Source organism: Actinia tenebrosa, unplaced genomic scaffold (genome assembly GCF_029948245.1).
Source record: "Actinia tenebrosa isolate PJP-AT-01 unplaced genomic scaffold, QUT_ActTen_1.0 PGA_scaffold10__47_contigs__length_13832649, whole genome shotgun sequence".
Lineage (NCBI taxonomy): Eukaryota > Metazoa > Cnidaria > Anthozoa > Actiniaria > Actiniidae > Actinia > Actinia tenebrosa.
The window spans coordinates 8,707,190-8,728,171 of record NW_028292570.1 but is presented as its reverse complement, the minus strand read 5'-3'; the positions used below and the strand labels follow the sequence as shown (position 1 = coordinate 8,728,171).

Here is a 20,982-nt window from a genome sequence, read left to right as displayed (position 1 = left end):
TTCAAATGGATCGTATCAAAAATAAAAACCAGGTGAAGAGAAAAAGGGAACAAGCTGCACGCTCTGCATGAAGATCAGTGCTTAGTGCTAGTGTGGCGTACCAAGCATTGTCTCGCTATTGCAATTATTTTTCGTAGTGCAACAATCTTCTTAAAACTAGACTCAATAATAATCGGTCATTCCAAGGTTGAGGGAAAACGGGCTGTAGTTGGGATTGCAGTGCATTGTTGGACTGTTTTAGGGGACTAAATAGACGCCATCTTAGAAATATGTTCCCGAAAGCAGTTCCACAATACACTGTTACTGCCAACTCTACCCAGTTTGTATCTCAGCCTCGGAAGGTTAATAATATACAATCGCGCGGCAATAATTTCCCATCCAATTCTTTACGTTCGCACTGATCAATGTGACACTAATTTGCAAGAAAGATTGCTTGGTGTAAAATTTATTGGGCGTGACTTACAACATCTCTTTTTTATTGAGGCATAATTCGTAGAAAATCCTATGCATCTGTGCAAACACTACTCGAGCTACTACTAAATACTTTGCCACGGGTAAAACACACCCTGCAACACTTTGCTTTGCCCCGCGGTATTATGTGGGGATGAAGTCAAACGAGGACACACCCTGCGAGCAGAGTCTCCTTTTACTTCTCTCGCCCGTAGAGGAGTTAAAAGGAGACTGCTCGCAGGGTAACGAGGAAACAGCCTGAAATAATGATCTGCTCATTTCGTATAAACAAAAAAAAAAAAAACAAACAAAAAAACAAAAAAAAAACAGTCCTTGTTTTTACATGGTAAAACTGAATTTGGCGTTTGATTAATCCCTGTGCGAAGTCTATACGACGCCTCATTCTGCGTGTTCTCGGGGGCATAGCACATATGTGGGAAACAAATCGTGTAAATTTCTGCATTCCTGTCAAATGGACTTCCGTGTCTAATTAATTTGTTATTTTATTTTTTGCTGTCAAATTGTTCAAGCTTTTACTTCTCTTGGTTTTTCGATTATTTTATATTTTTATAGCGGTTTATTATATTTTCAGTAATAATATATCTTTCACATTTCTTTGCCAAACCAATGACTTAGTAGAATAAAAACAATGTTGACGAGAGGTTTACGACAGACGTTTTTCTCCAAAAGTCGGCGTATTCGGCGTGATGTCATGCGTTGGTTCCCTGTGGAACCGTGGGTAGATGACGTGTCCTGGTGACTAGTGACGTGTTCTATACCAAGGGAAAGTAATCCAAGATGGCGTACCAAACGTTTCACTCCGAATACATGCAAATGCCCATAGTTACACGGGCTTACACTACAGCATGTGTATTAACCACACTAGCAGTGGTAAGATAGTTGGTTTTTCTCGAATTATCGAATTCCTCGCATCGAAAGATACTTTAAAAGTTAACATTTGCTTGTTATTGTGTTTACAGCAACTCGACGTCATTACTCCATTTCAACTTTATTTCAATCCAGAACTGATCTTTCAGCGATATCAGGTAAGATATGATATTAAGAAGGAAACATTCCCTACTAGCGGGACAATTGTTTTAGTCAATACATTGTTGCAAGTAATACAATAATTAAGCGTAGTTAGCGCGGATATAGAGAATGACCAGATTTTCTGATCAGTTAATTAACATGATATGATGTGCCGGCCTACTAATATAATAAACGATTGTTTGCTTTGAGTATCTGGTTGGTTTTTAATTACGGCAATATAGACCTTGTTTTTGGATATTTTAATAGAAGTAACATTTATTTTTCATTTCATTTTATTTTGTTTATCTTAGTAATTTCAATAGTGAACAAATCAGGGCCGTAACCAGGGGGGAGCACAGGGTGCACGTGCACCCCTCATAAGAGCCATTAGTCATACATGTCACCAATATTTTTATGTGCTAGGTTCATATCCTCATGGTATCTAATATTTACAGATTAGAAATAGATAATAATAATAATATATTAATGTATTATTATTAGTCACAGACAGTTTCTAATGGCTAGTAAATTGATCATTCAAGAGGTCTTGATAAGGTCCTGCATCAGAAAACTCTTTGATAAGCTTCTCATGTTTTTGTTTTTGTTTTCAGCTGTGGAGACTTATCACCAACTTTTTATTCTTTGGCACGATAGGTTTTAATTTCTTTTTCAACATGATTTTTACGTATCCTTTAAAGATAAATATTTCAAATTGTTGATTCTACCTAGCCTTGTCCCCATTCTACCCATTTAGCTCAGTGCCTTTCAGATGAGTAGACTGGCCAAATCCTTGATTAGTTTATGTAATGTTTAATAAACAAGCAGGAGTGTTTTATTGGGCATAAGACAGGAGGCGCAGCCGAGTGGTTTTAGGACCCGATAAAACACGATCTGCGAGTTTATTAAACGGCTTAGAAAACTCATGATGTATGTTCTCAAATTGTACAGAATTCTTTACGAAATGAACCAAGTTTGATAGAGAAAATCCAAGTTAAAGTTTTGCAAATGAAGACGAATCTATATCAGATATAAAACCCTCCTTCATGGTCATGATTTCTATTGTGTTTCCTTCATGAATTATTAATGAGTTTTCTAAGGTTAATACATACATGATGTCAAAGGGGACTTTTTCAATGGAAACAAATTAATATGAGAAACTATTTGGAAGATAACTCCAAATATTTTGTCAGGCTACATATGTACGTTTGCTCTGAAGCATTTGCCATTTTGATTTGGGAGAGCTGACAATGAGCAGTCTGGGGACAAGGCTAGATTCTATCCTATTTTGTTAATGTCTGGAGGTACTCTGTTTTAGTGTAGGCCGATTCAAGGAAATTAACTGAATAACCTGGAGAAAGCAAAGAGAAAGAGAACCAACAAGAGCTTTGACTCACATATATAGAAAACAGTGGGTCTAAATATTAAACCTACAACCTAAGCAGTGAGAGCCAGCACCCATGCATAATATGTTCCTCAGCCCCACATGTTATACATTTCTTTATAGAATACTGATAACTTTATCTTTTTTAGCCTGGTATCCTAAAAATTGCGAATGTGGTCCATTATTTTGAGATAAGGGATGGCTAAAAGCAAAGATAATATAAAAGCAAGTGAAAAAGTAAATGGGGAAAAAAAGAAATAAGTTTTTACAGTTTTTCCCCATCCAGACCTGTCCTGCACAGTAAACTAAACTCCATTTATTGGACTCATTTTTATATGTTATTACTTAGAGTTATTAATCATTTTTTGATTATCAATTTGTACATGATTTTTGTGCAAGGTTATTTCAGCTTAACAGTTGTTCAGATATCGATATTGCCGTATGCTTGAGGAGGGTTCTTTTCGTGGTCGTTCTGCAGACTTCGTATTTATGTTCATATTTGGTGGTGCCCTCATGACTGTATCCTTGTATAATATGCTTTAGAAGCCGAGTGAAACTAAGTTTTGATTATGTAAGAACGATTTCCTCAAAAGGGACCCTGCCTGGAGATCTACCCTCGAGTTGAGTGAGAATTGCTTATGATGGGGGGCTGGAATTGTAAAGTGGTTTGGAGAGTCTTTGGAAGCTAGACTCTATTTTCTTAATGGAACTTTTTTATGGTGTGTGTGAGGATGTTTTATAGATCCATTTTAGTGAGCTTTCTCTTGGGGCAAACTAAATAATATATGAGTCTAAATAAAATAGAATAAATCCCTTTTGAAAGACTCATAGTTTATATTCTAACTCTACTGTGAATCAATATCTTGGAGAATAGTTTCCATACTTCATTTTGTCATGGAAATTCTTTAAAAAGGTCAGGACATGGATGTACTCTTCATTGTCTTTACCTTGGAAAATCAAGGATATTAATACCATATTCCATTCTGAGACTTTGGATTATATATTATACCTTGACGCTGTTATTCAGATTATTGCTCTTTTTGTGAATCTTGTTTTCCTGGGTCAAGCATTCACAATAATGCTTGTTTACATTTGGAGCAGAAGAAATCCTTATGTGAGAATGAACTTTTTTGGTCTTTTGACGTTCAAAGCTCCATTTTTACCTTGGGTATTGTTTGGTTTCTCTCTGATGCTTGGCAACTCAGTCATGGTGGATTTAGTTGGTAAATAAATATAGTATACATGTATATGATTCCCAGGGGGTGTACTCGGGTGGGTAACATGACGGGGGGGGGGGGGGGGGGTCCGATGGAGCTTCATATTGCAACCCCAAACAAATACTCAAACCTGAAATTTTATGCCCCAAAAAATACATGCATCCAAATTTTGGACCCAAAAAATACAAGACTTTAATAAGCCTTTTCATAGTTTAAGAATCAATTCCACTGTGCATGCGATTTTATCCCGAATTTCTCACCTTCTTTTGTCTAAACCTTCTTTTGTTCTTAATTAAACAAAAGAAGGTGAGAAATTTGGGATAAAATCGCATGCGCAGTGGAATCGATTCTTAAACTATGAAAAGGCTTATACCTCTAAACTGATTTATTGAAATCAACAGGCCCTTATAATGCATGAATTTTCATAAAACGAAAAACAGCTTAATTGTTATCAGTATGTTCCTTTAATTTATGGAACTCATGCCTTGCTGAAAAAAATTTCAAACGAATTATTGAACTTGGAGATGTGACAACCTAAAAAAATATGTGGTAGATCTTGACCCAAACAAATACCGGGAATGAAAATTGTCAACCCAAAATATGTTACCCCCGAGTACATCCTCTGGGATATGATTCAGTTTTCTGCCAGGTTTCTAGTTTCCACCACTAGTTCCCACCACTAGTTCCCAGAAATCTGTGATTTGTCTTTTTATTGAGGTTGATTTTATTTTTTGTTTTATGAGAAAAAATTTTTGCTGTTAATTTTTTCAAATAGAAGATTGTGAGGATTGTTCATAATCCAGAGAATATATAACATTTTGAACCTTACAACTTTTACAAATGAAATATATTCTGGGAGACAAATTTTTATGCACAGCATTAGTTGTTCAATGGTTTAATGGTATTCATGTTTGGTTTTAGGTATTGCAGTTGGTCATGTTTACTACTTCTTGGAGGATGTCTTCCCTGAACAACCAGGTGGCTTCAGAATCCTGAAGAGTCCTGGATTCTTGTAAGTAATTACAACTTGAGTGTTGCTCTCATGATGAGCACCCTAACACCTTAGATGAGACACTTTAGATCTCCCTACAGGTGACCATCCATGGGTAAGACAATTTACAATATTACTCTGCTCAGACCCTTATTTGCGCACTGGATATCTCTCTTCTTTGGGCAAACACACATAATGTCAGGAAGTTACGAAAGCAAATCAGTGTTGGGATGCATGTATTTATTCAAGTTTTCTCTCAAATTAAGATCATTCTCACCACATTTCATATTACTTATAAAAGTTCTCTGTCAAAGTCATTAATAATTCATAAGCTAATTTATTCAATCTGTGAGATACAATGATGATATCCAATATCTCAAGAGTGCAAGTAGGATTGCCGAGGGTATCCACGAGTGTGCCATGCGGCAATTTGATTGCTTAAGCTTGGTACACTAATCACTAGCAACAGAGGGAACATAGTCATTATCACAAACATAGTTGTGAGAGTGCTATTTCACTTGTGTCATAGTTGGAATGAACTGAAAAATAAAGGTAACCTGCCTTAAAGATCGGTCTTTAAAATCTTTTTACCATAACATTTTTCTTTTTAGGAAAACGATATTTGATGGCCCAGTAGATGACCCTAACTACCAGCCACTACCAGAAGACAGACCTGGAGGGTTTAACTGGGGTGAAGGAGAACAAGTGGGTGTAGATAATAATGATGACAACCAGTGAAAAAGATAATATTATTGGAACCATTGCAGGACATGGAACTAATTTATTAGCTTTCCTTTGGCAAAATGGCTTGGCATTGAAATAAGATTGTAGTTGACAAGGCATCAAGTGTACAGATTGAGTAAAAGTGCTTGTACAGCTGTAAATATTGTTAGAGAATGAATGGTAATGAATTAAAACTGAGCAATATTCTAAATGTAACTAAAATAAAAGAACTATGACACTTAATTGATTAGCAGTTTGGCCAAAAGGGAAAGGGAAAATGAAATGAGTTGCTGCACCAAGAGCAAGTCACTAGGCACTCAGGTCCAGCTTTGTTAAAAATACTACTACATGACAATTGTAGCAAACCAGAAATTTGGACTCAAACTAGAACACAATGTGTTATGAAAATGCACAAACGTTCTTGGCTTTTTCAGCAAGGAACCAAAGCATATTCATATTTCAAATATCATAAAAACAAGAATTCAATGTTCTGATTGAGCTTGCATCCAAGTTGATTACCAGAAGGGAGAAAAGGACAGATCCAAGGTGGGTTTAGTGAGAGGGGTTTTGGAATAGAGTTGATAAAATCTGAAGACCACTACTGGAAAGATATAATGATCAAGAGAATAAAGAGGTATGGTCTGTTTGCTGATCTCTTCATTAATATAAAGTGCCCTTAATTTTGATGCTAATGAGGGAATACAAAGTAAATGTATCCAATTGAGTTGATTGTGGGTCAAAACAAACTTGAACTTTGTCAAATCTGGGTTTGAAGATAAACTAATATTACATGCTATGCACATGCTAGGAAAATACTTATGCTGGGGAAGTCGGGGCCAGTTGTTTGATGTCAGCTGGTTTGTATGATATCACAGTCTGAAGTTATTCAATTCACTAGCCTGTAACATTTTTATTTATGAATTAATTGCATAATCATAAGCTAGAATATCTAATTTTATTAATAAAGAAACAGAATGAAGTATAAAAACCATTATCTAATCTTGTATCACTGACATAGAATCAATGTATCATACAGATTAATGGTAGCAATACATTAATTATTATGAGCTTATACAGCAGATCACAATAAATATTTGAGTGTTACACATGACCTATGTTAGTTATAAAAGTTGAAACATGCACCCCTGTAGTCCATACTTCTGTGTCTGCATATATTATGAACAAAAAATACCTGTTCCATCATGATATGATTCTAGAGGTTTTTGGTTGTAATATTGCATACAATTGATAGCAAAATTGTGGTCTCATTATGGACATCCTGCCTAAGTAAAACAATATTATTTTGGAGCAATGTTGCTTTCACTTCCCTAATATTATGTCTGAACCTATATAGAGCAGATTTGCCATTCCAGAAAAATCTAATATGAAAATAAAGCCCTAATGTTAAAATCACTGTTATTAGCAAACCACCTAAACAATGCACCCTTCCCCATTGCAATGCTCAATCACGAGTGCATTCAGGGCATCACAGAGGTTACGTATGACACATGAGCCAGGCTAAAATAAATGTGTGATATTTAAAAATAAAGATGTATGAGCGTGATTTATGAATAGGAAGCTCTGGAAACATTGTAAAACAACCGAGGATAGAGGGGTGAGGCACTTGATCAGAGCAGATTCTACCATCAGCATAGCCAAAATGCCAAGCCATGATTTCTATTATGTTTTCCTTACAGTATTCAAAGCCCTATACAGCTATTTCAAAAAAGGTTGAAAAAAAAAGGTCGAAGGAGCAAACAGCTAATGGAGATGGCTTCGTCAACTGCAAACAACACTAAATATGTCAACAATAAGCTTCGTATTCTTGACAAGAATAAGAAAAAGTCATTCCAGCTATTCTTTGATCTATGATTCTAAGATCTTTGACCTATCACTTTTTGCCTATGTTTTATTACCTATCGCTGCTCGTCCCTTCTACCTGTTTTGAAATAGCTGTATGTGTACATCATGTTTTCTCATGTCATATAAGTAGACCTCTTAAATCCTTCAGAAATTAATTCATAAGGGATGGTTTGTTGATAATCTGCATAACTACATCATGGTTTCTTATACTCAATTCTTTCAACCTTGACGTCATCACCAAGTAACTGATATACATAGGTCACTACTGTGGAAGCTTGAATGTCCATCAGAACAAAAGAAGGCCTGACATTACTGCAATGAGGAAAAGAACAAATTTATTGGGTATTGCTGTATTGGGTACATTTAGAGTTCCCTTTTAACTCAGTGACTTTTATACTATAAAGCAAACAAAATGACAAAACCCTGGTAGAATTCTCAATCATGGTGATATTCTACAACAACAGTACCAGTACAAGAACAATCCTGCAACACTTGCGGCCCCTTCAGTGATTAACTTATTAGCATACCAATTCTAGTCCAAAACAGTTACTGTGGTGAATAGCAATTAGCTAGTTTTGGCATCCCCATTTTATAATGTACAAAATAACATTGAATTTCTTCATACCAAAGTGTATTGTTCCCAATGAAAATTGAGTTTAAAGTTGACATATAATTTTGGCAATTTTCATCAATATGACCCAGTTATGGTACCAGTGATTCGTTGTATAAAGAAACATGTATGCTTCATGAATACAGGGTTTGTGCTACATCTCCAACACAAAATTCAAGGACTTTTTAAGGACCATTTTGTTTATAAATTTTTTCTTAACAATTTATAGAGATAAAAAAATACTTAATTGACTTTATTTTAACAATGACCTTAAAAGTTTTAAAGCTCAGTAACATTGACTTAGGGTAATGGAAAATAGCAAGAGAGATACCAATGCCTTGCTGTGTTGGAACTCCAAGAACATTACAATCAAAATATGTTACAATTTCAAGGAGAATTCCAGGAGTATCCAGCAACTTTGTTATTTTCAAGGGCTTTTCAAATGCACTCAAAATTAAAATCTGTTTTCAATTCCAGGACTTTTCAAGGATTCCAAAGAGTAGCACAAACTCTGTGAATAGTAATTAGGGAAATATAGTCTAAATTTCTTTTATCACTATTTGATCCAGGAGGATGATAGCAGTTGAACCTCCCTTTGGAAACAATGGATCCTGAGGTGAACATGGCATTACTTTTTAATAATATTGCCTGAGTTTTTCACTTTAATCGATATGCTTACCTTTCTAAAGGGGTATATGCCCCTGTGGCACTACCAGGGTTAATATAGAATTTTCCCTCATGTTCATAAGCCTCAAATTTATGAGTGTGGCCAAAAATAAGAATATCAACATCTAACTGTCGCTGAAGCTGGAAAACAATCCAAAACAGTCTTAACAACAATAAGAAATCAAAGATACATACAATGACTGGTATGTATGGATAATTACCATGGCTAGACTCTCTGGATCTCCCCATGGGACCACTTGATGTCCATGACAAAGTCCAATTCTGAACTGACCAACAGAGACCACTTTCTGCTCTGGATATGACAGGTTCTGTGTAATATGAAAATGCAGAGGCATTTGAAGGTACTTTATTTTCTGATTTTAAATTAATTATTAAAAACTATTGAAAATTTAGCATTCTTATACATGAAACTTTATCACACTGCAGCCATGCTTATTCTCATGGAAATAAAAACGATATGTTGCAGAATCAATTTTCCTCATGTAAACCACATTAAACCAGGTTCATACACCTCTAGCTTGGGCGTAATGTTTTGCCCATTTCACGCCATGTGTCATTCCCTTGAGTATCATTTCTGTTGGCATGCAAATAAAACAAAGAATCCTATTCTCAAAGAAATGACCGAAATGGGCAAACAAACACCCGATTTTATTCCTGTCATGGTTGCATGCCATCATGAGATAGTGCAAAGCACAATTTTTTTAGATAACAAGTCTTTACTAAAACGAACAAACAACATTAGTTCAGTGTACTAACATCATCAAAGTCACCCCTGACGACATGAACATCACTTGCTAGGGTCTTTAGGTAGTCATATGAATCCTTTGTACAAAGGTTACCAGTACACAAGATATGCTGGATCTTCCCTGGAACCTTCAAGTATACAAACATATACATTAAGTACCTCTCATTAAAATTCAAACCCCTAATATAATATCAAGTCAGCTGTGCTGTGTTGCTTCTCCTCTTTTTTTATGCTCATAAACCTTAGGCAATTCAGAGCAGCAGGTGGCAACAAAGTTGATTGTAAGTCATTAGATACAGCCAAGACATTAAAACTGGTCTACAGACCGTGTATTATTGCTCTGTAATATTGCACTCGAAAAATGGTCATAATACATGGAAAATTGAATGTGTCGTACAATAACAGTCTATATTCACTGTTCATGAACAAAAGTAAAGTCACCAACGCAGAAGTAATAAAAATTATATATCTGTCAAAGCAACAATTTCATTGGTTATGACTTTTGACATTTTACTCTTGTTTCAGCTGCGGCCATTGCCCCAAGAAATGTCTGAAATGGTTCATGAAAATGTGTTATTTGGTAGGATGGAAATAAAGGATTCCAATAGTTAATAATTTGCAGACAGCAGTATCTAAAGCAAGTTGAAAAACCCAACCTCCTGGAGGGGGTATTCCCATATATGGACTATACAGGGGTGATCCGCTGAACAGGGTATGGTTTTTTGAGCTTCTTATCATAAACAGGGTATGCAATTTCACTCAAGTTCCAAGTTCTTCCTGAGTTTCCTGTCATATTCAGGGATTCTGCTTTTGTATTTACTAAAACTGGTTATTATGGTCGTAAAAAAAACAATACGCCAGATGACTTGATAATTGAAACAGGAACTCAGTGCAATAATTTATATCTTTTGTCATAAACAGGGTCCACAAATTTTAGGTCCCCCCCAGGGTCCCCCCTCCTGGGCCCAACCTTTAGAATGGGACCACAATGAGGGGGGTGGGGTGGGTACAGTATGGTTGGATACTCATAAAATAAATAGACTTGGTCACCAGGGAGAAAGTACTTATAACTTCATAACTTACCAGCAACTTTTTAAACTTGGCAGGCAAGCCATGATGCCTGTGAGGGATGTGCAGATCTCCTAACACTAGAACAAGCTATAGAAATGTGACAAACATTGACATTATCAACTGCAAATATACATCCACAATGCAAATAAAAAGATATAGTATTCAAACTAATGTATCCTTGGGTGTTAACTCATTTTGGATGGTGAATACGAGTAATTCGACTATATTTTATATCCTTAATTAAACTGTCCATAAACAACCTGATTTCCACTACCGCCTACTTCTTCATAACTTTAAACATACTGCGCCCATATCTTCAACTTTTACCGCATAGAAGTGGTAATTTAGAAATTGTAGCTACAAATAATCTAAAATTTTCAGTAATATTGTGTAAATCGACGAGAATAAATGCGGTTAAATTAGTGTGTAAAGACCCACCATTTCAATGCTGCTTTCGCCTTCTTCTTCCAGATCAAGTGACTGATCGCGCGGTCACATAGCTTACCGGAAGTTAGCTTTTAAACAGACTTCGACGTGATTGGTTGCCGTATGTCAAATAGCCAATCAAAATCCAATGTACTAAAAATAGTCACAGGAAATGAGAGCAGCGACTCCAGACTTGTCTGAAGGTTTCTTGAAAAATACTTGTAGCAAGGCTGTACCCTTTGGTTTTACTATCCAAGCACATGACAACCAGGGGAGCAAACGTTGATAAAATCGTTACTCTTCAAAAGATACCCATATAGAAGATTCTAAGGAAAGATCGGGATGCCTAGAACCAAGGGAAACCATACCACAGTCAAATCGAAAACAGAGAAGAAGTTACGAAGGAAAATTTCTCAGAGTAATGGGAAAGCTAAAATTGCGAGAAGAAGAAAAAAGGTTCGTAAAAGGCTGGTTGGTCTATATTGATATAACAGAGCTCTTTGATTTGCTTTTAAACATGAATTAAAATTCATATCAAAATCCTGTATTTTAGGCAATTCTTGTTCAGTCCAGATCTTGTACACCTGTGAGTGAGCCTTCTTCATGCATTGTCTGGCTCTGAAACCGAGACGAACTTTCGAACTGTATTTTGCTTTCAATGTTCCGTGAGCGTCTTTACCCAGAACGCTAAAATTTGACAGTTTTCTCCCCTTTCATTTCGAAAGGAAAATCGTGTTTTTAAGGAAATTTGGAATTTTAAGACTCGTCTACCTGACAAGCTACCAAAGCCTTGTACAGTAAACAATTATCCCTGCTTCGATGTTGTTCGATAACTACTTTTTTGTATCATGTAGGAAAACCTTTCAAAATAGAAATTCTACTGGATTTTCTTACCCATTTTTTCTAAATTCTCTACACTGGGCAATAATTGTTGGGCTAAATTTTGTTGAGGTTTTTATTATTTGAATGCATTTTCCTGGCCAAGAGCCGTGTAGTTTCTAGTTTGATTCAAAGGACGATCCTTTGGGGAAAAGTCAAAAGACCATTTAAACATTTTTAGTTTCCCTAATTAAATTGTTTTAATATACTGGATGAAAATATTTAATGCTTTTTCCACGTATACACTTTTTACCTGACTGAGTAAGCTATGTTCCTTTTTTAAGATTTTGTTAATATTTAAGCTTTTCCCACAAGATATAAAGTACAATGACTGGTAACATGATTGATACAAAAATAATAATAAACTCCTAATTATTCCGCCTCGAAACACTTTTAGAGTAATAAACTAAGATTCAGAATTTATTTTCTGACTGTCTCGAAAATTGTTCTTAGTTATTTCCCTAATTTTATTTTTCGATTTTTTCTTTCTTTCTTTTTTTCTTTTTCCAGTCAACAGGCGGGGTGAGCCCACGAAGTGACTCATCAGGAATCAGCGTTAATCAAGATGACGCAAGCGCCGTAGCTCCCGACAAGATCAACATGGCGGCAGTTTATTCAAGAGAAGCGAGTTTTGATGACAACAAATCTGATTTATTTGACGATGATGAAGACAGTAGAGGATTTCTCCATCCTAATGAATCAGATGAAGGTTAGTCGGTCTGGCTGTATTATAATTATCTGCCAAATCTTCCTTTTTTCGTCGCTTGAACCTGTCAAACTTTCTAAATTATACTTAGCTTATAAGTAACTTGTTTACCTTTCCATCAATTCACTTTGATCAATCATTTATAATATTTATTTATTTATTCCTTTTTCCTCTGTCACTTTTTTTATGATAGATAGATTTACTGCCCGTAAAATGTTCGCATTGCTTGTTAACCAAGCTTAAATTTCCTGTAATAGGAAAAAAGTAGATTTTTGATTAAGCTTGTTTAGAACAAAATAAAAAAATAAAGATTTCTTTTAGATACCGAAGATGCAAGTGAGACAGACATGGCTAAGCTTGAAGAGGAATTCACAGAGATGAAAGAGCAGTAAGTGCTATCAAGACACAAGTTGAACCACCAGAAATCGTGTGTGAAGGGGTAGAGGGGGATTGTATCTTGGGCATTTGAAATTTAATTCAGTGTGTGCATTTTTAAAATTAACTATGGTGAGTGATAAAAAGTGCCTTGGAATTGTAAATGGTTTCATTTGAATGAGGAAATGGAGCCAAATGAACTCTTAAAAGTTGTAGGAAATTGTAAGCAGATAAAGGTGAACATGCACATGTAAGGAATGTGATGACAGAGAGCAAAAGAGGGAATACAATTTGATGTATAGGATCTTCAATGTTCATGGTATACAACAGTAAAACATTGTTCATAAATTTATGTCTCTTTGTATAACTTAATTTCAGAATGTATCAAGAAAAGTTACGGGACTACAAGAATCAACTTCACTTGCTTAATATTGGTAAATATAGAGTAGTGTAAAACAAACAGCTTCATTCAATCGTTGACCTCATTCACATCAGAAAACCATTTGAAATGTATTGTATGCTTCAGGAAAACATGAAGAATATTCCAGGCGGCTCAAGGAACTGGAAAAAATTCGTGATGAGCGGCTTCTCATCACAGGTGAGTTGATGCATTTACAATTTAGTTGTACTATTTCCAAAAACCCCATTCATTTTCAATTATGTTTGACTTACAATCCCTTTTTTCTTTTGCAATAGAAATCTGCAAGAACTATGAGGTAGGTTCAGGAACAGAATCAACATGTCAGTATCAGGATTCCAATGTTAGAGGGATGTCCCAAGCATTTTGTGGTTTGCATTCAGCCTTTGTAAATGATTAGGTGGAGTGAGTCCTGAAAAGCTGTAACCCTTTGACAACTACAATGCTTGAAACTGCCATTAAAGGACACTCCTTATTTGAAAAATGCAAACTTCAACAAATTGGAGCGAGTTGCCGTAAAATGAGTAAACTCTTAGTTACTCTCACTTCTTTGAGATAGTGCTGTCTCAGGACTTCAGGATGCCCTCTTATATAGATGGACAAAATGGCTTCCAAAATTTCCAGTTTTTGAAAATCCCTCTAAACAAGGTGCCATTGCTTTGTTGAACTAAGTTCTGTTCTGCACTGGAAAATCATGCTACTTGTAAACTTCATTCCTTATTGATATAAAACACTGACAGTGTCACTCCAAACTCTATATGGCTTTGTTAGGGCTTACAGAATGTTTGGGTCCTGAAAAATGCTGAAAAACCTCAAAAATGTCTAGGAATTGTAGGGCTAAATATACATATATAACACTGATTTTTTTTGTCTAGTTTGAGCTTATAGAAAGTGAGCACATTAAAGAGAAGCAATCAATACAACAAGAATATGAGGTAGCTAATACTTGTATTACCTAGCTATTACCCATGTTGATCTGTGGCCCAGGTTTCAAGTTTCTTTATTTCACACACAAGTTTTATATCAATTATTTACTCATGTTGAAATTCATTTTTTTATAGATAAAGAGACTCCTCTTAAAATAGCAATTAACAAAATAAAATATTGTGTGCAGTGCTTAAAGGAGCTAAGCTTTTGGGTTCACCACTTATAGTATCTAGTGAGGACATACCAGGTCATAATATACTGTACTAAACTGCTAACTATGGCTTATCTAATTTCTTTCCTGTGTCATTGTTTTTGCAGCAAAAGAAGATAGATCTAAAAGAAACTTTGTTATCTGAGCTGCAAGACAAAAAGAGAACAATTGAAGCTGAGAGAGTTTCCATGGAACTGACTGGAGGTAAATACACTGATTTTACCCAATAATTAAAATGGTTCCCATCTTTCCACACTTCATCATTCTAACCAATAACAGAGGGACATAAAAGAACCACTGAGGACGTGAAGAAACCCTGGCAGTGACCATCCTCAGTGCCTAAGCCTTGTACTAATCATCTCATGTTTGTAAATAATTGCATAAAAAGCAAGATCTGACATTCATTCATTCAATATAAAACACCTTTGATTATAATTACATAGAAAGGGCACTATATATATTGTAAATCATTATCATTATCAATAATATAACCTTCATGGCTTCCTTGCACTCCAGATTCTGTTGAGATTAAGCCTGCTGTAACAAGAAAGTTGAGAAGAAGACCTAATGAGCCATTACCTGCCCCTGAAAAAAGAAGAAAGACATCACATATCCTTTGCAGAAGAAATCTTAATTTATTACTATTACTTATTACAGACTGTGACAAAATGTGATCATTTGTTTATTATACATTTAGGGTCGATACAATAACAAAACGCACTGTTTCCAGTTTACCATGAAGTGATGTTGTATCACTAACACTATTCTATTCTAATTTTTTTTTGTTTCTTACTGTTTCATTTTATATTTGGATATCAAACAAGTATTTTCAACATTGTTTGATCAGCCTTTCAAGCACAATAAGTGCATTTTTCCGCTCTGGTTACCCCAAAAGCTGCAAAGTAATATGGGTATGGAAAAGTAAATAATAAATTGCCGATTGCATTTTACTGTTTGCTTCTTCAACCTTTTTTGAAATAAATGTATAATGTGTGTTTGCTGTAACACACTGATAATGCCAGTTGCATCCAGATTTTTCTTCTATCAAAAGATACTCACCATTGGAATTCTGTTGTATACTATATGGTCCCACATTTTTAGATATCCATCAAACACCAATGTTATTTTTATTCTTTATTTATAATAGGCTCAATGATGATTTGTTTTTTTTTGTATTTTGCTGTATTCCCCTTAACTTTATCCCACCCCAAATAAATTACCTGCTGGACGAAGATGACATTATAGACGACCTAAGAGCTCTAAACAAATTTTTGCCAACCAGAGAGGTGAGCTCTATGATGCATTTGATTCATTTCATTCAAAGGGTTTCTAATTTTCATGTTTTGTTTTTAGAACACAAACTCCCCAGCACTTTCTCAGAGTAAAGGAAACAGCCGAGTAAAAGGTGACTCAGGTTAGTACCTGCAGGGTGGAAGAGGGAGTGATGTGTCACCTGTGTCGTGTCAATAGACCTACCTACAGGGTGGGTGCAGGAGTGATGTGTCACCTGTGTCATGTCAATAGACCCTACCTACAGGGTGGGTGAGGAGGTGATGTGTCACCTGTGTCATGTCAGTAGACCTTACCTACAGGGTGGTGGAGGGGGTGAGGTGTGTCACATGTCAGGACAATACACTACTTACAGGGTGGCATGTGGTTTTTTTCAGTAACAAGGGAAGGTAGGTTTCTCATTGGGAAGGAGTGCTGGGGCTTCAGATGGAGGATTATCTATTAAAATATGACATTTTGTGGAGAGTCAAACCTTTTCATTCATTTTGATGAAAGCTGTTTCCTTGTTGACTTAATACAAAAGGCAATTCTTACTGAGTGAAAGGGGCTACAACCATTTTTTAAAGTTTTCACGAAAATCCCCCAATCCTCACCCCTCCTTTCTACCAATTAAAAATGTGCCTTCCCTAAACACAACTTATAATTCACTTTTTTTTCTTCAGGCAACAATAGTAGTCACTCAGACTCAAGTCACTCAGATGCACGACTTGATGATGGCAAGTTATATTATGACAAAAAATGGTAAGACAATCACATTATATGGGGATTAAACCTATAAATAATATTCTGTATGCTCTGCCTCCTTATCTACAGGCCTGTAGCAAGGCTTAAAAATGTGTGTGCTGGGAGGGGGGAAACAACTCTTTTCCTGAAGACCATAATAAATCCCTCTTATTGTGTACTCAAGCCAATACTCCAGTTACAAGTTCTCTTTGCTCAGCCTTAGCCTCAGTTGTACGTTAAAATATTCAACCATTCGACCAAAACCCGTGGCATTTTAATCAACTTGTATTGTTCCATAGTATGTACATTACTTGCTATAATATGTACTTTAATGAAAGCAAAAAACACATTGCACGCAATCGAGTCTGAGGCTGAGCAAAGGCGAACTCGAAATGGGAGTATTGAATGCGCATAATTTACAAAAGTTGCATCTACACAGTGTACGTGTTGATTTGTTAACATTCGGTACACTATACTGTACCATTTCAACGTTACATACCTTCACCTTATCTCATCTAAAATAACTGCAGCCCTTCCCCTTGCTATGGGCCTGATCTAGTAGTATAATCTGATCTGTATAATTATTCTAGGTTCCATAAAGGTAATAGTATTATAGTAGAAAACAGAGATGGTGCCAAATACAGGTAAGATTGTGCAGTACGTCAAATCATCAAACCAATCAGATTGCACATAACGTTGTAGGTTAATCATCTTCTTTTGTTATTTTCAGTGGAACATTGTCATCCATTGGACAAAATGAGGTTAGTTACTGTAATATACATAAAGAAGTCTAGTCACTATTGATTTTGGTTGCTCATTGTCCTTTCTTTTAATACGATGGTATACCCGTGAGGGAAAACATAATTTTTGTAAATTAAAATTGTATTAGTGACAAATAAGTTACAATTTTTATTGCTGGTGTGACGATATCCTATATTGTTTAGTTAACAATCATTATGTAACTCAGGATAGCTTGTAATTCAACCCGCTCTCAGGGGGTGTGTCGTCTTTATAACTAAACCTTAAAGACCGTTACAGCTTTCATAAAAACTACATGACTTATTTTATATAACTTATAGTACACTCAACAAAATTGCTCGACTCTGATTGGTCGAGAGGAAGTACAATTATAGCGTTAATATTGTACTCCGTAGGAGTACCGAATTAAGTCGCTATGGCAACACGGCCAAAGCAATGTCGATCAATGTCAATGTCTATCATTTTGTTCTTAAAAAACATTTTGAAATTAAAAATTTTAAAGCCGTAAGAACTAATCTTTTTTATGCATTTCAGTTGCGCGATGGACTGAAAATCGGCCGCCAAATACACAAAGATGAACGGCATCGCTTCGCATTTTTTACTGAAATTTTGTTGAGTGAACTATAAACAAAAAATCGCACGATCTTCTCGTACAATTTAATTGTACTCGAGATCGTGCGATTTCCTATACTAATTACTTTTAAGTATTCTTGTTTATAACTGTTGACTAATACTTTTTCATGTTTTATTGCAGATTGTTATAAAGAAAACAGACAACACAAAGACCAAAATCTACTTGACATCCCTTCAGAAAGGAAAATTTATTCTTAAGAAAAAGAACAACACTGCATCATAACCATGATATTGGAAATAATATAATCCTGTAATATACTCCATTCACTATCCTGTTTATGCAGGAAACTTAAGGCTTACGGCAGCATAAGATAAGAAGAGGATCAGTCCTTTCTTTTTTCAACTTTTGTATGTGTCAAAACCTTTGTTTATCCAGCGGCAACTCATCCGTAATCACTAGAACATGAGAAAGGATGTCTTTGTTGTAAGTGATCCTCTGTGTGAGAACTTTCGTTTCCAAAACAGTTTATCCATTTACATGCGAATCATGCAAAACTGTAGCACTTTAAAATTGCTTCACTAATGATACTTATTGATATTTTATTTTCAAAATACAGTAGTGTACAGGACACCCTGCTAACGCTGTAATAACTTACGCTTTCTTAAAGCGATGCATAAGTTCTTCATTTGGGACATCCCCCTAACAAATTCCTGTATCCGCAGCCCCAGTATCCGCAGCCCCATTATGGATTCTATCAATGTCATATGAATAGCAGGTTTAACTGTATCGAAATAAAATATATTAACTATATGGTTGACATTACTGGTGCACCACATTAATTTATTATTAATCGCTCGACTCAATCCCTTTCTTTTGTCAGTCTTGTTGGCCTATAGAAATAATACCTTCCTCAAGAAGAAAAGGACTTTCGAAACATTAAAATCAAAACTTGCCTTTATAACTGTTGTCCTATAAGTACAAGGGGAAGAAGGGTAGGCCAAAAGAGAGCAGAAATGATATCGTAGAGAGCAAATTAATAACCTGTAGTGTGCATTTAAAGTGCTACTACGACGAAAATCGCTCAAACTTGGATTCAGCTGAAACTTCCTAAAAATACTCTTTAAAGGTCCAATAATCACTATATGAAGTGTTTTCTCGATATTCAGGACGAAAGTATGATATTTTTACGATTATTTTTTGGAGTCTGTGACGTCATACATTCAACATCAAACATTGCTACATATATTTCTTTGTATATAAATCCTTAATTTATTTTATTCCTATGAAGCCCAAAGAGTGACTAATGTGCTTATTTCACATTACTTGTGACTATAATTTATATTTTGGGGTGTTTGGGTATTTCTTTCTCCCTTTACTACTGATATTTTGATCATAAACTACAAAGAAATGTATGGAGCGATGTTCGATGTTGAGTGTATGACGTCACAGACTCCAAAAAATAATCGTAAAAATATCATACTTTCGTCCTGAATATCGAGAAAACACTTCATACAGTGATTATTGGACCTTTAAAGAGTATTCTTAGGAAGTTTCAGCTGAATCCAAGTTTGAGCGATTTTCGTCGTAGTAGCACTTTAAGGAAAGAGTTTATAAGTAAAAAACTGAATCCAATCCCTTCCCCTTTCTATTTTTGAAGTGGGTCATAGAGTGACCACAGTAAATCCGTGAAACTTCATGCAAATTCCATTGTTTTCTATATCGTTTAATTAGCACTATTTTGTACTATTTAGTAATTAGTGTTTCACGGATTAATTGTTTGCACTCTAGTTCACGGAGTATTGTCAGTTGTATAATCCATGGCTACTAGGGCTCTTATTCTATACCGCCCTAACGGTTTGCTTTGTTATTCATAAGGTTGTATACACTCAATTGAAGAATCGTTGTCGGGCTCAGAAACATAGAACATGGAAGCTGAGACCGAAATGGCACATGGGAAGTACGTTAATTGGATGCATGCTGTGACCGGCGACCCGTGGCATCATCCACTGTTTTTGATACGCGTTTGGCATTCTAAACCGACTGCATGGATGGCACAAATGAATAAATTATAATATAATTATGTCATTCCCCATGTGCCATTTCGGTTTCAGCTTTTATGTTCTATGTTTCTGAACCCGACAAAGATTCTTCAATTGAGTGTATCTGGTTTAAATATTACGGTCATAAAGTATGAGGGGAGGCAAAATCAGTGGGTGGGTCACATAATTTTGAACTCCTTCAAATTGGTGGGCTGTTGATAAAATTTGATAACCAAAAAGGGTCGGCCATTACAAAATAGAGTATTATAATTGTCATCATCAGAATTTCTCAAGGAAATTTGTAGTTGCAGAGGATCTGGTTAGGAAGTATGTAGAACGAACATCTGCAGTACCTTCGAATGAACAAAATTAAAATGGCAAATGAAAAGAAAAATATAAGGAAGCATGCAGAGAAACTTAAAGCATACAAAGAGTATGACTGGAAAGACATACAAGAAAGCGGAATACTTAAGAAGCAGGGGGTTACAGTCTTGGACCTCTTAAAAAAGCACAACTTGCTCAAGCGCAAAATGTACAAAAGTGAGAAAGTCCAAGTAATATAAATGCTTGGCTGTCTATGCATCCATGATATCAGGATGATGTACAAAGAACTGAGAGGGTTTTATTGTTGTAGGGCCGCACGGTCCATATATCAACATCCATGATATCAGGATGATGTACAAAGCACTGAGAGGGTTTTATTGTTGTAGGGCTGCACGGTCCATATATCAACATCCATGATATCGGGATGATGTACAAAGCACTGAGGGTTTTATTTAAGATTGTTTTCATTTCTATAAAAGAATTATAAAGTGGGATTAAGGCACAATTGTTGGATTTTACACATTTTTCTCGGAATAATATCTGCCTTGGAACCGATACCCGACA

General features: G+C 35.6%; 3 protein-coding genes across 3 annotated transcripts; 2 read left to right on the top strand and 1 right to left on the bottom strand.

The window, feature by feature from the left end:
* The first annotated feature begins 1,220 nt into the window (after positions 1-1,220).
* Positions 1,221-6,034, top strand: LOC116298840 (derlin-2). Its single transcript, XM_031707409.2, has 7 exons — positions 1,221-1,341; positions 1,431-1,496; positions 2,091-2,164; positions 3,286-3,379; positions 3,888-4,083; positions 4,999-5,089; positions 5,680-6,034. Exons 1-7 carry the CDS (start codon positions 1,249-1,251, stop codon positions 5,804-5,806), a joined length of 741 nt encoding a protein of 246 aa, XP_031563269.1. The 5' UTR covers positions 1,221-1,248; the 3' UTR covers positions 5,807-6,034.
* Positions 5,835-11,246, bottom strand: LOC116298841 (vacuolar protein sorting-associated protein 29). The gene is made up of 6 exons (XM_031707411.2): positions 11,206-11,246; positions 10,780-10,854; positions 9,708-9,824; positions 9,152-9,259; positions 8,944-9,071; positions 5,835-7,966 (listed from the first exon to the last, which is right to left on the bottom strand). The coding sequence occupies exons 1-6, from the start codon at positions 11,206-11,208 to the stop codon at positions 7,849-7,851; spliced, it is 549 nt and encodes a 182-aa protein (XP_031563271.1). The 5' UTR covers positions 11,209-11,246; the 3' UTR covers positions 5,835-7,848.
* Positions 11,247-11,382: 136 nt separating this feature from the next.
* LOC116298848 (sin3 histone deacetylase corepressor complex component SDS3) lies at positions 11,383-18,865 on the top strand. Its single transcript, XM_031707418.2, has 15 exons — positions 11,383-11,649; positions 12,583-12,781; positions 13,100-13,166; positions 13,532-13,587; positions 13,680-13,751; positions 13,850-13,869; positions 14,447-14,506; positions 14,817-14,913; positions 15,226-15,318; positions 15,916-15,995; positions 16,063-16,123; positions 16,662-16,740; positions 17,313-17,366; positions 17,453-17,483; positions 18,236-18,865. The coding sequence occupies exons 1-15, from the start codon at positions 11,536-11,538 to the stop codon at positions 18,335-18,337; spliced, it is 1,185 nt and encodes a 394-aa protein (XP_031563278.1). The 5' UTR covers positions 11,383-11,535; the 3' UTR covers positions 18,338-18,865.
* The last annotated feature ends 2,117 nt before the right edge of the window (positions 18,866-20,982 follow it).